This window comes from Malania oleifera, chromosome 7 (genome assembly GCF_029873635.1).
Source record: "Malania oleifera isolate guangnan ecotype guangnan chromosome 7, ASM2987363v1, whole genome shotgun sequence".
In the NCBI taxonomy this organism is placed as follows: Eukaryota; Viridiplantae; Streptophyta; class Magnoliopsida; order Santalales; family Ximeniaceae; genus Malania; species Malania oleifera.
The window spans coordinates 28,795,931-28,812,905 of NC_080423.1; the positions used below are offsets into that span (position 1 = coordinate 28,795,931).

At 35.2% G+C, this 16,975-nt stretch overlaps 1 protein-coding gene across 3 annotated transcripts; it reads right to left on the reverse strand.

The window, feature by feature from the left end:
- Nucleotides 1–10,610: 10,610 nt before the first annotated feature.
- LOC131159368 (receptor protein kinase TMK1) lies at nt 10,611–14,912 on the reverse strand. Of its 3 annotated transcripts, none has more exons than XR_009137794.1 (3): nt 12,309–14,877; nt 10,772–11,388; nt 10,611–10,652 (listed from the first exon to the last, which is right to left on the reverse strand). XR_009137794.1 is itself a non-coding variant. In XM_058114235.1 (2 exons), the coding sequence occupies exons 1-2, from the start codon at nt 14,638–14,640 to the stop codon at nt 10,859–10,861; spliced, it is 2,862 nt and encodes a 953-aa protein (XP_057970218.1). In that variant the 5' UTR covers nt 14,641–14,912; the 3' UTR covers nt 10,630–10,858. The 3 variants fall into 3 exon arrangements, 1 of the variants encoding a protein (XP_057970218.1); XR_009137793.1 differs by having other exon boundaries at nt 10,630–10,661; XM_058114235.1 differs by having other exon boundaries at nt 10,630–11,388; nt 12,309–14,912.
- Nucleotides 14,913–16,975: the final 2,063 nt, after the last annotated feature.

Genomic DNA, 16,975 nt, shown 5'->3' on the forward strand with positions numbered 1-16,975 from the left:
TCGAGATAAGTATTGCAAGTCACGGTATCCAAAATCCCCCTATGCATGGTTGATCATAAGAAGGAAAAGAAGTAAAGAAAAACACTAAGCCTTCAAAAAGTTCAACCAAAAATTCAATGGTTGCGACATCTACCCCCATCAAGATAACTAAAAAATAATAATAAGGAAAAATGGCAAAGTAACTATCGACCAAATAGTGAAAGGAGACTCCTTAGCTTGAAGGAGCGAGGGGAGAAATGGTATCGATTCATTGATTCAGATATTCCAGAAATGTTTGACTAGTTGTTAAAAATTAAATTAATTGAGTTTTTGGAATGTAAAAGACTTAAGGAAATGGGAAAGATCAATGATCCAAGTTACGATAAGTACCATTGGATTCTTAGTCATTCTCTTTAAAAATGTCGTTTATTCAAAGATCTTGTCTCGGATATTCCATAAATGTTTGACTAGCTGTTAAAAATTAAATAAATTGAGTTTATGGAATGTAAAAGACTTAAGGAAATGGGAAAGATCAATGATCCAAGTTACTATAAGTACCATTGGGTTCTTAGTCATCCTCTTTAAAAATGTCTTTTATTCAAAGATCTTGTCATAAAGTTCAGTAGAGACAAAAAGATAGATATTGAATTTGATGACGTAGTTGAATCCAATCATGCCACCATTGATGTTGGGGCAACGAAGATATTACATTCATGCCCTTTAACTAGTCAACTAAGACAAAAAGTTATATCAATAGTAGAGCTCAGGCTCATCCAATTTGGTATTATTGAACCTACTATAGTACAATGCCTGCTAAAAGTCTTAGGGATTAAATCTCATCGTGATATTAGATCGACATTAGAGGATGATCCAGGAGGGATGGCCACTAGCACCACAATGCAAGACAAGTAAACCACAACTTGCCTAACCCAAAAAGAAAAAGAAAGTAAACTAATATAATTATTACTTATTTAATAAGACAAAATTAACTTCATCTCAACTTGTTTCTAATGAAATTTCAACAAAAATAATTTTTACGCCATTTAAAACTATTATTTCACAATAATATACTATGAATATTAAAATAAATAACTCCATACTTAATTGAAATAATCCAAAATTATACCAAAAAAAGAAATATTAGAGTAAAAGATACTACCCTCTCTTGAGGTTTGAAAAAAGTAATGACCTCTCCCGAGATTTCAAAAATTCCAAGGACTCCCCCTAAAGTATTAAAAATCCCAATGACCTTTCATGAGTTTTGTCAAAAAGACACAAACCTTCCTTTTTATTTTGTGAAAAGACAAGTTTTTTTTTTTTTTCCAGACTTTTGAAAAAGTTTGTGACATTTTTTAAATCGTAAGGGAGGTTTGTGGCGTTTTGAGACCTCATAGGAGGTCACCATGTTTTTGTCAAATTTCAGGGGAGGTGAGTGTCTTTTGCCGTAAATATTATGATTAAATAACAATAACAATAAATACAAAGACAATGTCAAGCTCACCACACATAAACCATACTCGTGAAATATCTCAACACACATAAGCCCTAATCATGAAATTAATACATCAAGACAAATAAACCCTAATTATGAAATGCCTTAATAACAATGAAATGAAAGTGAAAAATCAATGCTAAAACTCCAAATGCTTGCTTTCACTATCAAATTTAATGTGAAATCATAGAGAATTCAAAAATGTGAGAGGATATTTTTGGCATACCTCATTTGAAAGTTCAATGCGAATTTATACTGGTGGAATCTTCTTCGCAGGGAGGAGGGAGTAATGGCCAAAAACAAGGGGAGGAAGGGGAAGTTCGCTATTGCAGAGGAGGAAGAAAGAAGGGGGTGAATCTGTATTAAATAGAAGCCGACTTTTCATAAGTTGGTTCATTCTCTAGCCAACTGAACAACAGGCTCTATTGCATTGTTTGACATAATGGAACTGTCAGTCACCATTTCAAAATTGTAATTAAGCTTACTGACTTCGTATAAGTCAATTTTACTTTATTTATTTTTGTAGATAGTTGGGTTTTATAAATTAAAAAAAAAAAACAAAACTTCAATAATAATATCATTTAATTGATTTTTCATTTTTTTTAAAAGTAAGTAAAAATAAGAGAACATAATATGTGTGTGTGTGTGTGTGTGGGCGCCTAACATGGTGCAACCTTAGAGAAGGAGATGGTGACGGAGATTTTGGGAATAAACAAATAAAGAATGGGGAAGCGATGAGTCATTGTCATATGGACAGCGTCTCGGATTGAGGAGTGAGATGGGCAACGTGATCACATGCGGGCGACCACGACAGCACAACGCTCACATGCATTGAGACCAGACCAACCAACCAGACACCACCACGTCTTCTCTTCTCGCTTTAGGGTTTATGGACCGAGCCAGCTAATTCCCTTGTGCTACATAGCTACAACCAACCCCAGTAACCACTACACCGGTTCTCTACTTCTCTATACTTGCATTTGCATTTTTTTTTTCCTTACAATTGTTTGGATTAAATATATTAATAAAAAAATTAAAATAATATAAAATTTTTTTACATTCAATATTAAATATTATTAAAATTAAAATTCATTCTAATATGATTATAAATTCAGAAAAATCAAATATTAATGATGTAAAACTCAAAATTTATATTAATTTGTCACACATAGGGACTTTTTTTTTTTACTTTACTATTGTCGTCGTGAGGTCATGGATTTGAGGTGGAAAATAGGAACTTTGTGCTACGGGTTGCCTCTTTTTTTTTTTTTTTTGATGATGAGATGTGTTGTGCCTGACACCCCACTTGTGTTAAACACCAATATTACAACTATTGCTATTGAATATATAAAAAATTAAAGTAATGCAAAAACTAATAATAAAATAGTAAAAAGAACAAAACAAGAAATTTACGAGGTTCGGTATAGAATTACCTACGTCCTCGAGCGCCGATAATCAATCCACTACTTCTTGACAAAGTACAACTTTAAGGTGCGTTTTACAAATGAAGAGTTGAGCTTTTTATATAGGTTCAATCTCAAGTCTAACAGACACTTATCTCCAATATGGGACAAATAATATAAAAAATTCAAAACAACTTTTTATACTAATGTGGAACTATTCTATCAATGTGGGACAAAAAATAACAAATCTCCACCTTGACGATAAATTCAACAAATTTTTCAATCACCAACATTTTCTGGAGTTCCACATCATCGGCGCCTTCCAAAATTATTCAGACTTGCAGGATATTGATCAAGTCCAAACAATGTTTGAACTTGATTATTGTCACAATCTTGGTCAATATATCTGCGGGATTTTCAGTTGTAGCAAAGAGGTATATTGCCTCCATCAATAATATCCCGCATAAAATGAAACCGAACGTCGATATGCTTCATTCGTGCATGGTAGACTTGGTTCTTTGCCAAATGAATAGCACTCTGGTTATCACAGAACACAACAATGTGCTTTTGAACAACTCTCAAATTTTCAAGTAAACTCTACAACCAAATAGCTTCCTTAATACCTCTGAAGCTACCATGTACTCTGCTTCTGTTGTAGACAAGACAATGATAGACTGTAAGGTAAACCTCCAACTCACTGGACCATTAGCAAATGTAAAAATATATCCAGTAGTTGATCGACGTTTATCTAAATCACCTGCAAAATCTGAATCCACATATCTAACAACACGTTGATCAATAGTATTATTTTTCTCAAATACTATACCAATATCAATTGTATTCATAATATATCTCAAAATCCATTTCACGGCTTGCCAATGTCCTTTACTCAGATCATGCATATACTTGCTCACCATACTAATAACTTGTGAAATATCATGTCTAGTACAAACCATTGTATACATCAGACTACCAACAACACTTGCATAAGGAACCTGTGACATATACTTACGTTTCTTATTTGATTTAGGAGATAAATCAGCACTAAGTTTGAAATGAGGAGCAAGAGGAGTACTTACTGGTTTTGACTGCTCAAACATGTCAAAACTCTGTACTATCTTCTTCAAATATTGTTTCTAAGACAAACTAACTCTTCCTATCATTATATCTCTGCGAATCTCCATGTCAAGTATCTTCTTTGCTTCACCAAGTTCTTTCATCTTAAACTCTTGATTTAACTGACTTTTCAACTTGTTGATTTCTTCCCTTTTCTTTGAAGCTATCAACATATCATCAACATATAAGAGTAAATATATAAAAGATCCATTTTGTAGTTTGCGAAAATAAACACAATAATCATGTTTATTTCTGATGTACTTCTGACCCATCATAAACTGATGAAATCGTTTGTACCACTGTCTTGGAGACTGTTTTAAACCATACAACGATTTAACCAGTTTACATACCCAATTTTCTTTTCTAGCAACCTGAAACCCATCTGACTGAGTCATATAGATTTCCTCTTCCAAATCACCATGTAAAAATGCAGTTTTTACATCAAGTTGAACTAGTTCAAGATCAAATTGTGCTACCAAAGCCAACAAAATTCGAATTGAAGAATGTTTAACAACTGGAGAAAATACCTCATTATAATCAATGTTTTCCTTCTGTGCGTAGCCCTTAGCTACTAATCTAGCTCTAAAGTGAACATTATTTGCATCTGGAAATCTTTTTTTCTTTACATAAACCCATTTGCAACCAATTGCTTTCTTATCCTTGGGTAGCTGGGCTAGCTCCCATGTCTGATTCTGATGAAGAGACTGCATTTCTTCATCCATTGCTCTTTTCCACTTGTCTGATTCAAAGTTCCTCATTGCTTCTTTGAAAGTGTAAGGAACATTATCATCCACAACTGGAAGTGCATAGGCCACCATATCAGTACACCGAGCAAGTTTTCGAATTTCTCGTCTTGGCCTTTGAGAAACAATTGATTCTTATTGCTGTAAAGATTCTCGAATTGAAATCTCCTCTTCTTGTACACTATTCCCCATCGTAACTGGAGAGTTAACTTGTGTAGTCTCATTTCTCAGTGAGTTTCCCAAAATTGTCTCAACCTCCACCTATTGTTGAGTACCACTGGTCTTCTCTTCAACTCGTGACTCCTTGCGTATTGTTTTCTTCATCATCAGAAGTTCATCAAAAGTCACATCCTTGCTTAAAATCATTTTTTTTCGTCTCAAGACACCAAAGATGATATCCTTTGACTCCTGCACTTATCCCCAAGAGTATTGCTTTCTTGGCTCTTGGATCCAACTTAAATTCTTTAACATGATAATAAGCCATAGTGCCAAATACATGTAAAGAATCATAATCACTAGCAGGCTTTCCAGACTATACCTCATAGGGTGTTTTTCCCCCTATTGCAGATGATGGTAGACGATTGATGAGATGACACGAAAATCTAACAGCCTTAGTCCAAAACTTTTTGTCTAACCTAGCATTAGACAACATACATCGAACTTTCTCCAGCAAAGTCCGATTCATGCGTTTTGCCACCCCATTCTGCTGTGGTGTATTTCGAAATGTGATGTTTCGAGCAATACCTTCATCCTGATATACCTTCATAAACGGATCACTCGTGTATTCACTACCATTATTTGATCTGAGCCGTTTAATCTTTTTGCTAGTTTGAGTTTCAACTAATTTTTTCCACTTAAGGAAAATATCACACACTTCATTTTTATGCTTCATAAAATACACCCAAACTCTCTTGGAAAAATCATCAGCAAAAGTGACAAAATAATGCATACCACCCAACGAAGCCGTTTTTGTGGGCCCCCGTACATCTGTATGGATGTATCTAAAATTCCTTCAGTCTAATGAATTGTTGTGCCAAATTTCACTCTAGTTTGTTTTCCCATAATGCAATGCTCACAAAATTCAAGATTGCACACCTTTGCACCCTTTAACAAACCTCGCTTAACTAATTGTTACAAAGATTTTTTTCCTACATGTGCTAATTGCATATGTCATAACCTGGTTGTATCTGAACCTGCATCTTTCTCAGAAACAATAGCTTCTGAGCCAATAACTGTACTACCTTGTAAATAATACAAGTTATTTTTCTTTATTCCATTCATCACCACCAGCGCACCTGACTTAATCTTTAAGGTTCCATCTTTCAAAGTAATAGTGAACCCTTTAGATTCTAAGGCACCCAATGAAATTAGATTCTTCTTTAGGCTTGGAACATACCTAACATCAGTCAAAGTCTTAATAGTTCTATCTTGACATTTCAACTGTATTGATCCTATTCCATTTGTTTTACAAGTATTATCATTTCCCATAAAACAACCCCACCATCTAATTCTTAAAAATTAGAAAACCATTCCCTATTAGGACACATGTGATAGGAACAACCAGAATCCAAAATCCACTCACCAAAATAATGTGATGAAGATGTTCCAACAAGAGAAAAATTTGACTCACTTCCATCATCGTTGGCTATATTGGCATTAGAATGTGCTTTGCCCTTATTCTTCTGTTGTAATTTAGGGAAATCTTTCTTCTAATGCCCTCTCTCACGACAAAAGGCGCAATCATCTATAGCAGGTCTCCCACGAGATTTACTCCTCCCATGAGATTTACTCTTCCTTCCGGGCATACGACTCTAAGAACGTCTCCTTATTGTTAGTGCTTCTGCTGTTTCCTTATGGACCCTCTGATCCTTCTTTCTGCATTCAGTACTAATCAATGCAATACAAACAATATCATAAGTAACTTTATCTTTCACATACAATAAAGTGGTGGTCAAATCTTCATACTCATCGGGGAGAGAATTCAGTACAATATGGCTTTATCCTCATCTTTCACCTTTTCATCCAAATTTAAAAAATCGGCCAAAATTTTATTGAAAGCATTTAAGTCGTCATTAATCGAAATACCTAATTGATACTGAAAGAGAAATAATTTCTTTTTCGAATAGAGTCGATTTTCCAAACTCTTGGTCATAAATGTATCTTCCAATGTCTTCCACAATTTCTTTACAGATGTCTCCCTCATAACACAATATTTATGATTTTTGGCGAGACAAAGACGAATCGTACCACATGCCTGACGATTGATCTTTTCCCAATCTCTATCACCCATATCTACTGGTTTATCATCCAGAGTAATATCTAGTTCTTGTTGATACAAGATGTCAATCACCTCACATTGCCACATACCAAAATTATTGGTAACATCAAATTTCTCTACCTCAAACCGAGCATTAGCTATCGTCTTCGATGATGATGTCAAAGCCGAAGGGGTTGAAGTTCGTGTGGACAGAGTTTCTTCTACTGTTGCACTAGTTTCTACCATCTTCCATATATTCAATAGCAACCAACCAAGCAAAAGGCCTAGGATGAATAGTACGTACCAACTGTGTCTACTCTGTTTTATCCTATGAAATTCCACTTTGACCAGGCCAACCTCCAGGGAGCAATTAAGTCGCAATGGCTTCTAAACACTCACTTAGACAAGGTCTTCCTTAGGCATCAAACATGGAATCAAGGATCCTAACATAGGAACACCTCCATATCAACACTATTCAACCTAGCTCTCATACCAATTGTTGTGCCGGACACCCCACTTGTGCCAAACACTAATACTACAACTATTGCTATTGAATATATAAGAAATTAAAGTAATGTAGAAACTAATAAAAACAGTAAAAAGAATAAGACAAGAAATTTACGAGGTTCGGTATAGAATTACTTACGTCCTCGGGCGCCGATGATTAATCCACTACTTCTTGACAAAGTACAACTTTGAGGTGTGTTTTACAAATGAAGAGTTGAGCTCTTTATACAGCTTCAACCTCAAGTCTAAAAAACACTTCTCTCCAATGTGGGATAAATAATATAAAAAATTCAAAATAACCTTTTATATTAATATGGAGCTATTCTACTAATGTGGAACAAAAAACAACAAGATGAACAAATAATTTTTTGAATTTTTCTAAAAAAAATTAAGAACAGAGCCTTAGTCTCTTTTTTTTTTTTTTGGGAAATTATCCGCTTAAGATGGCAGGCAAATATCTTCTTTTGTCTTTGGTATTTTTTAAAAACTATCATGCCTATATATATATATATATATATATTAAAGAGAGAGAGAGAGATCAACAATCCTAGTCAATGTCTAAATCTTAAGAAGACACTAGAGAGAGAGAAATCAACAATCTTAGTCAATGTCTAAATCATAAGAAGACGCTCAAAGTTATAATAAAAATTTATAGCAATTTAATTTGAATTGTTTGACTAGAAAATGTTATGTAATTAACCAGTTTTTTTTTAAAAAAATATAAGATATTGACATATAATTTATTCATTCTTAAAGTTGATAGTAATTAGTCGTGTAAGATGTTGACTTGACTCATTTAGTATTTACTGAAGAGTTTAACCATCTATCGCTATCAAATTGAACTTTGGTTCAGGTGACAATGGACAAGTAACCTATTAAAATTTTGGACAAAAAAATGTACTTTAAATTAACTTATTAAATGTTTATGTTAAAATATAATTATGCCCCCTCCTAAAATTATAAAATAAGAATATATATGACACTGCAAAATTGATTCAATGTGAAGAATATTTGTTAATTGACTAATGCAAAAACTTATTCAAAATGTTCATCCAAGTAAAATTTTTGTCAACATGAATTCTTTGTGTAATAAATATTTCTTATATGTTTCTTATTATTTCAACTAACATGTTATAAGAAAGAAATAATATTCATAAGGTGAAATATGAGAGCGGTTATTCCTAATCTATTTCTTATTATAGATCCGTAAAAAGCTTCACATTGTTATTTGATTTATAGTATCGATATTATTTTTCATATAAATAATTGTAACTAATCAATTATAATTAATCTATTTTTGAGAATAGACAGTCCACAAACCAAACATAAAATTAGGGTAATTCATAATAAAATTAAAAGTAGAAAATATTAACCTCTCTTAAGTTTTCACAAAATGACACAAACTCGGGTCTCAAAAAATCAAACATGCATCCCTTGAGCTTTCAAACATCACACAAGTCTCTCTTGGCATTTGATTTTTGAGACACTTGTATCTCTTAAAAGATTTTTCTTTTTGGCCCGTATAAGAGTAGTTTATGTCTTTTCGACAGGCCACAAGGGAGACTTGTGAAAATTTTGAAATCTCAAGGAAGGTTCTTAAAATTTTTGAAGTCTCAGAGAAGATCTGTGTCTTTTCGTCAAATATTATGAGAGGTTAGTGTCTTTTATTATAAAGTAAAGGGTAAAAGAAAAGAACTACAGTAAGCTGTGAAAATTAAAATTGATTTTAACTACATTAAACTTTTCTTATAAAAGAAAAAATAAATCATTTAAAGAAAAGGTGGATAGTGGCAAGATACACAAATCTTAGATCATTATATTTCCTTATAGAACCTATCTAGGCTCAAGGGTAAATAAAGAAATCATATAGGAAAGTGAAAATTTTAAAGCTTGGAAGTTTGCTTCTTTACGTAACATTACAAAGGCATGTGAAAATTTTGAAATTTCAGGAGAAAGTTCATGTCATTGTCATAATTGTTGGGTTTCCCTCCTGTGGTGTCCAATTCCTTGAAAAGATTTTATTTTCAAATATTTGTTAACTTTACAGTAGGAGCAAAATTTAGAGATTCTATTTTGAAATTCAAAATCAAAGATTATGTGCAGCAGCTGTCCCTCCACTCTGAATTTTCTCCACACACAGCAAGTAGCTCGGCCAGCCCTAAGTTTTTCTCCATTTTTGGCTTTTCACTCATATAACCTTTAGCGTCTGTAACCAGTACGTGTAGCCAGCGCTTGGAGCAAGCCCACGCCTACCCTAGTCATCTCTCCAGTACAGCAACTTGTTGCTACCTTCTTCTTCATGTGACTCCGACTGTAAATTATTTACAGCATATTGATATTTCATTGTACTCTACTTTAACTAATTGATTCTTCTTTAGAGTTTTGTTTAAAATATTGGTAAGACATTTCCATTTTGCTATATTTGTTTATACACTCTTGTGTATTTATAAGGCTCTTACCTTTTGTATTCACTTTGAATGAAATTTTGATGATAGTGGATTTGATTTGCCATGCCCCGTGAACATATCTCAACATTTAAGGGAACCATGTTAAATTTTGTCTCATTTTTTATTTATTATTTTATATTACTCCAATAATTTACTTGTGGAAATTGGTTCACATAAATTTGTATAATTATTTTTCCCAACAATAATTCAAAACACGAGTGAGGTCAATTGATATCCCCATTGGCAATTTGGCACAACATCTCTCATCATCAGTTTTTGACTATTAAAAAGACTGAACATTATTACTACTCAGTTTTCACAAAAGGCAAGCTCAATCGGCATACTGAAAATTACGTAAGACAGGCTTTCTGCCGCTGCCTTCCTGCTGCTGCTACATGATTCATTTAGGTTACTTAAGAGTTGCGCTTTCCCCAAAAATCACCCACAAGAAATATAGAAAGAATCCTTCATAATTTTCTGAACTGCAATATTTAACTGCACCAAGTTGCTCTCAATTTAAGTGGGATTCAACTTTTTAGCCTGCAAAATAATGATTCTATTGGTAACACTTCGAAAAAGGTTTCATGGTAGCCCAACCCAACCCCCAAAAGGCTCCCCAACCATCATATAAAAGGGGAAAATGTGTTTTAAGACCAACCCCACAAATGATGAAAGACATTTCTCCTTTTCTTCGGAATCTCCTTATCACTGCATTTCCTAAGCAACATAAACAAGTGAATAATATCCAGACTATACTAAGAAAAACAGCAGTGGGAATCTGAACCGAAAAACTCAAGGGAAAAAAAAATGATGACAGCAAAGCTTACACAGAAAACAGCAAGAAGTGAGTAGAATGAACAGGCAGAAACATCATTGAACACCATCATTGATACTTCTGATTTCTTTTCGCATTCTCACCGGCCATCTGCAGATGTGAACGAATCGGCAAACCCATAAGGCCGTGCTGGTATGCTGGTCTGAGAGTTGTCCAAGCTCGGAAGGAGCGAAGATGACGAAGAATCAAGGTTGCTTCTTCCTTCAAATGCTTGCCACTTCTTGAGTGCTTGTGGCAAGGACATTTCTAGGTCAATGCCATATATGTCATCAGAATTTTGGTCAGCTGGTTTCCAGAGCTCCACTAGAGATGATAGCACATTGACAGCATGACCCATGTCAGGCCTTTGATATGGCTCCCTGGCACAACAATGGCCAGCCAGCTCAGCAACAGTGCTGATGCTGGCAAATGTTTCCTCATTGAGCTCAATTGTAGGGTCAATAGCCTTGCGAAATGAATCCTTGTTGAGGTGCATTCTTCGGAACCATGTAACTAGGTGCATGCTCTCCTCAGGCTGGCTTTCGTCAAGTGCTTTCCTCCCAGTTATCGACTCCATCAAAATCACCCCAAAACTAAAAACATCGACTTTAGTTGTCACACGCCCTGTCACTGTGCAATCCCAAAATAGGAAACAGCAATTAAATGCAAGAAGTTTTATGCATTAGCCCAAGTAATTAAAAGAACACCAAAATCTTGAGCCACATATCCAAACAAGTAATTAATGGGCTGGAGATATGCTGATTATAGAAAGATGAAAATCACTACAGCTAATAGTTTTTCCCCTGCGTTTGAACATAATCTATGGAAATTTTAGATATCCCAACAAACCAATTATGAGCTGAATGGCAGCTTACCTATATAGAATTAGCTAATCCATTGAACCTTCAAAGCATCAAATAACAGCAAATACTAAGAACTGAATGACTTTTCGAAGCCACACGTCAGAAGTAACAGAGTTGGTTTGAGTAAAGTTGGTAATAATTTATGTTCAAGTCTAGCTTTTACGAATCATATGTTAGAATTGACAGGTTGATGTGAGCGATTCTACTGAGGAAATTATGAGTGGCACCCATGGCTACCCTTACTGCCAACTCCAAATGCTGTCAAACTAGTCATAAGTTTATCTCATACATTTCATAATTTTACCTCTACCATCACCATCTCAGCCCATTGTAGAGTACAGTCAAAACAAAGAAACTTCTCCATTCAATTCTTGTAGTTAAACATAAGATAAAGAAAGCTCACCTACTTCCAAAATCAGGATATATAACTCTTTAATGTTAGGGTTCGAGTCTTGTTGGTCGAGGAAAAATAATTTCAGAATCACGGGCTGGTTATGTAGCATTACTTAATGCCACATATTTTGGAAGTAGTAATCAGAAGATTTATATGTATATATAATTATAATACCAAGAAACCACTTAAGTTTTTCATATAGTTTAGCATGGTCAATGTCTCATTCAGGCAAAAAAATTTCCAAATTAAAATTAAGTGCAAAAGGAAAACTAGAACAGTAGAACAAGAAGAACCTGCATATTCTGGTGCCAGGTATCCAAAAGTTCCAGCGATTCTTGTTTCAATAGAGGCTTTTCCCTCCGGAGCGAGACGGACCAGACCAAAATCTGCAACCTTAGCCCTCATATCATCTCCAAGGAGAATGTTTGAAGGCTTTAGGTCCCTGTGTATGAAGCTTTGATGAGCCAAACTGTGGAGATATTCCACACCCCTTGCAACATCCAAGGCAATAGTCAACCGCCTGGTCCATTCCAGTGGTTTTAACCCTTCTTCTGCCCAGTTGAAAAGATGCCTACTGAGTGTCCCTTGAGGCATGTATTCATACACAAGGAGCCTCTCATTCCCATCTAAGCAGTACCCAAGAAGGGCGACAAGATTTCGGTGCCGAACCTTTGTCAAAACAGCAATCTCAGACTTGAATTCTGTTAACCCCTTGCTAGCAATAACCCCCGACTCCATTCTCTTCACAGCGATCTTTGTACCATCATGCAATTCCCCCTTGTAGACCGTCCCAAATCCTCCCTGACCTAATATGTTTTCTTCGCTGAAATTGTTTGTTACATTCCTCAAAACTTGAATTGAAATTACCATATTCCCAGCTTCAACCATTTGGATATCACCAGACTCGCTGCCAGGAAGAGTATGGGTTTCACTAACTCCTCCAACACTAACACTTGAGCCAGCAACTGTGATCTTCACACTCTCATTATCGGATTCAGAATGGCGCGGATGAACTATCATTGCATTCGGGCTCTGCACCTGGCTCAACCCCTTTTGTTTTCTTTTATATAAAAAGAAAGCCGACAAACCAAGCAAGAAAATCAGGAAGAGCCCCCCAAGTAGAGCAACTAAAATCACTCCAACTGAAGCTGAAGATTTCTTGCTACCATTTTCCTTATTGCCACCACCAATGGAAACTGTACCCGGCAAGGTACTGGGTGAATCCTGTGGAGATGTGCCTTTAGCTGAGGAGCTACTATTCTCCTTCCCTATTTCAGGGTTGCCATCGGTGTTAAGTTTCAAATTACTCCTAAATGATGGAATTTTCCCATTAATCTGGTTGTTTGATACATCAAGTTCTGTGAGTGCAGGCAGAGTTGTAAGCTCGGCCGGAATGGTACCAGTCAAATTGTTATCAGCCAGAACCAATCTTTGCAGTGATTTAAGAGAAGCAAATTCTGGGGAGATTGTGCCAGAGAGACTCATTTTCTGAAAATTAACAACGGTGATGTTTCCATTACTGCAAGTAATCCCAATCCAATCAGCACACGGATCATTCCCCTTCCAGTTCTCCGCAAATTTTGTAGGGTAATTCACCGATTTCAAGATCAAAATCAATGTATTGACCCGGGGATCGCAGATCCCGGGCTTTGACAAACAAAAGCTATTGGTATCGGCAGCCATGTCAACAGCAACCGAGCTTTTAAACTGTGGCATTGGTCCCTGAAGAAGATTATTGGTTAAATTAACTATCTCTAGAGACCCAAGATTTACCAACGACGCTGGAACAGGACCAGTAAGCATATTATCCCTCAAACTCAACCTCTGCAATTCTTTCAACCCTGAAAAATCCGGCAACGGACCAGAAAAAGCATTCAAATGCAACCAAACCTCTTTCAGTAACGTCATGTTCTGTAAAACATCAATTCCCCCACTAAGTTTACCACTGCTCTTCTGCCCATTAACCCACAGAGACTGAATTTGGGAGCCGGCCAAGCTCAGAGGCAACCCACCTTCCAAATTATTGAAGGACAAATGCAAATTGATCAATCCCGGAAAGTCGTCAGGGCCGAAAAATTCCGGTATTTTTCCGGTGATGTTTGCGGAGTTCGCCGAGAAATTCTGAAGCGCCGAAGCGTTTCGGAGACTTTCCGGGATCTCCCAAGCAGAAAAGGGGTTATCATCAATCTCAACGGATTGAAGAGTGGACATTCCAGCGAAGAAGTCATGAGGGATGGAAGAAAACTGGTTGTTGCTAAGCAGCAACACTTGCAAGGAACCCAACCCGTTTAAGCTGGGAAGAGGACCCGAAATGTTGTTCCATTGGAGCTCCAAACGTTGCAACTGGGTGAGCTTATTGAGGGTAGAGGGGAGTGTACCTTGAAGGTTGTGGCGTCCGATTTGGATTCGAGTGACCCGTTTGTCGTCGGAGCAGCCGACGTGGTTCCATTGACAGGGATCTGTGTCGGACCATCCGAGAGATTCAGGAGGGGTCAGGCTCTGCTTCAGAGCTAACATCACTGAAGCATCACTTTGAGACTCTGCCGGGTAGAAGACTGAGGAAAGCCCAGCAAGGAAAATGACCAGAAGCAGCTTGCACCCAAGATGGGGTTCCTCTTTCTCCATCCTTGAGAGAGAGAGAGAGACAGAGAGATGGGTAGCTGGTTTTTGAAGTGATGAGTGAGATTTTTGAAGGGCTTAGCTGAGAGAGGTTGCGAGGGTGAGCAGAGCAGGGAGAGAGAGAGAGAGAGAGAGAGAGAGAGAGAGTGGTAGAACTTATGACAGAGGGTAGAGTGAGGATGAAGAAGAGAGGGTGAAGAAGGAGGGGAAGAAAGTTGGCAGCATCTGCACGTGTGTAGGGCCCTTCGTTCAGAAAGCAAATGGGTATCAATGCCAGTGTTAAAGGCTACGCATCTATGCATATTTTGTGCGGCTGATCCTGGGTCCATTTCCTCCGCCTCTCCAACTAGCCTACGTTTTCCGCCAGTTCTTCTGTTCCATTCTCTTGTTTCGAACCATTTATTTATTTTTTTTCCAGAGGGATTCTTTTTTTTTTTAAAAAAATTTTTTAATATTAAAATATTAAATAATAGTTCAAAGAAAATTTTATTTTTCACATTTTTGCAACTCAAAATTTAGGAATGATTCATCATTTACAAACAAAACTTGTTAAAAACATCGAGCGAATTTTAATCAAGATGACTGTCCGCTTGACACATGACAGTTAGAAACTCGCTGAATGATCTAATAAATTTTATTTAAATTAATTCTAAACATAACTAATTCATAAAATAACTTAATCAACTAGTTTAACATATAAATTATCTCTTATTGTCTGTAATTTGATCAGCATCGTGCACTCTCCGACTCAATTGCATCCTCCGAAACCACTCCATTCTCATGCTATGACAAACCCTAGTTTTAGAGCAAGGAACATTAGATTTGGAGCAAACGAACTCTCGTGCCACCCATCGCCTTTGCAGCATCCTCCTACCATAGTAGGCAAGCAAGGAACGTTCACAATCGCCATCCAACCATCGCCCTTGCCACCATCGTCTTCCATTACAATAGATGGATTTTCTTTTTCCTTTTAATTGATTTGATAAATCTAGAGTTTGTTTAAATGCGCAAGATAATTTTTATTATTTATTTCTAGATTTGAAAATAATCACATAAAAAAACAACTTATTTTTCAGCTTTTAAAATGTAAATAAGCTAATATTTTTTTAATTTTATTTTATTATTTTTGTTTTTGATAGGTATGTTAAAAATTTGTTTCTTATTTAGTTTTATTTAAATTTATAGTCCTATTTTAGTTAGTTGTTAGTGTTATTTTTGGGAGACCTTTAATTTTTTTATGTGTAACTTCCCAATGTTTGTTATGTAACCACGATATTTCTCTACTAAAAGTAAGGACATATCAATAAATAAATAGAAGTGTCGCCCTCCCTACTTTTTTTTAAAAAAAAAAGGTTAATATTTGAAATCATGGATTTTAGGATTTGAATTCAAACTTTAATGGATTTAAAAGAAATTATATACATAATTTACACAAATTAAAGTCTAAAATTTGAATTTCATGCTTTCATTTGCAAAGGAACAGTTACAAATTTAGAAAAATAATGAAAAAAAAATATTTTACAAATTTTCTATGTGACTTTGAAAAATAAAAAGACCAAATAACATTTTTATAATGATTTAAAATTTTAAAATAAAAATAAAACTATTTCTATTTTATATCTAAATTTATAAAAATTTTGTGAGAAGACACAGAATTTTGTTAGAAGTCTAGCACACTTTTATATCTAAATTTATATAAATTTTAATAAAATATAATATACATATTAATAAGATATAAAATATGACGTCAATATGATTGAATAGCTCATCCTCTTTATATTTGCAACTAGTTTTTTAAGATTATGTCCAAAAATTACACCTTCACTTGCACTTAGCAATTTAAATTTTACATAAATCCATACCCTTTACGTCAATATTTATTCTCCCTAGTTCAAAATTTAACATTACACAGCCCAATCATTTTTTACTACTCTATGATTCATTCATTATGAGTAAGTTGTAGGTTGTTAGAATTTTATATGGTGTAGATTAATTAATTGTCTTTAATGAGTATATAAAAATAAACAAAGATATATTAAAATAAAAGGAAGTGGTTGACAGTTGAATGAAAATTTTTTAAGGAAACTTTGATATCTTGAAGGTTTATCGCCTTCTTATGTCTAAACTTTGTTTATAAAATTAAATTAGAGCATATTCAGTGATTAAAGTTTGAAACATTTGTATTGAAAATTTTATCCAATCCCAGAAGATGATGGAGGGGAGAAGAGATATGGGATCGGAAATGGGAAGCAACCCAAACTAGTATGGGCCTCTATTGAACAAATTAAAAAATCCACATCCTTTGTAGTATTTATTCTACAAGCAATTGAATATGCGCACA

Bases quoted from the DNA above. Each gene is read 5' to 3' on its own strand.
- LOC131159368 (XM_058114235.1), bottom strand. From the start codon at position 14,640: ATGGAGAAAGAGGAACCCCATCTTGGGTGCAAGCTGCTTCTGGTCATT. The intron at 11,389-12,308 runs GTTCTTCTTGTT...GGGATTGCACAG, and splicing joins CCTGGCACCAGAATATGCAG to TGACAGGGCGTGTGACAACT.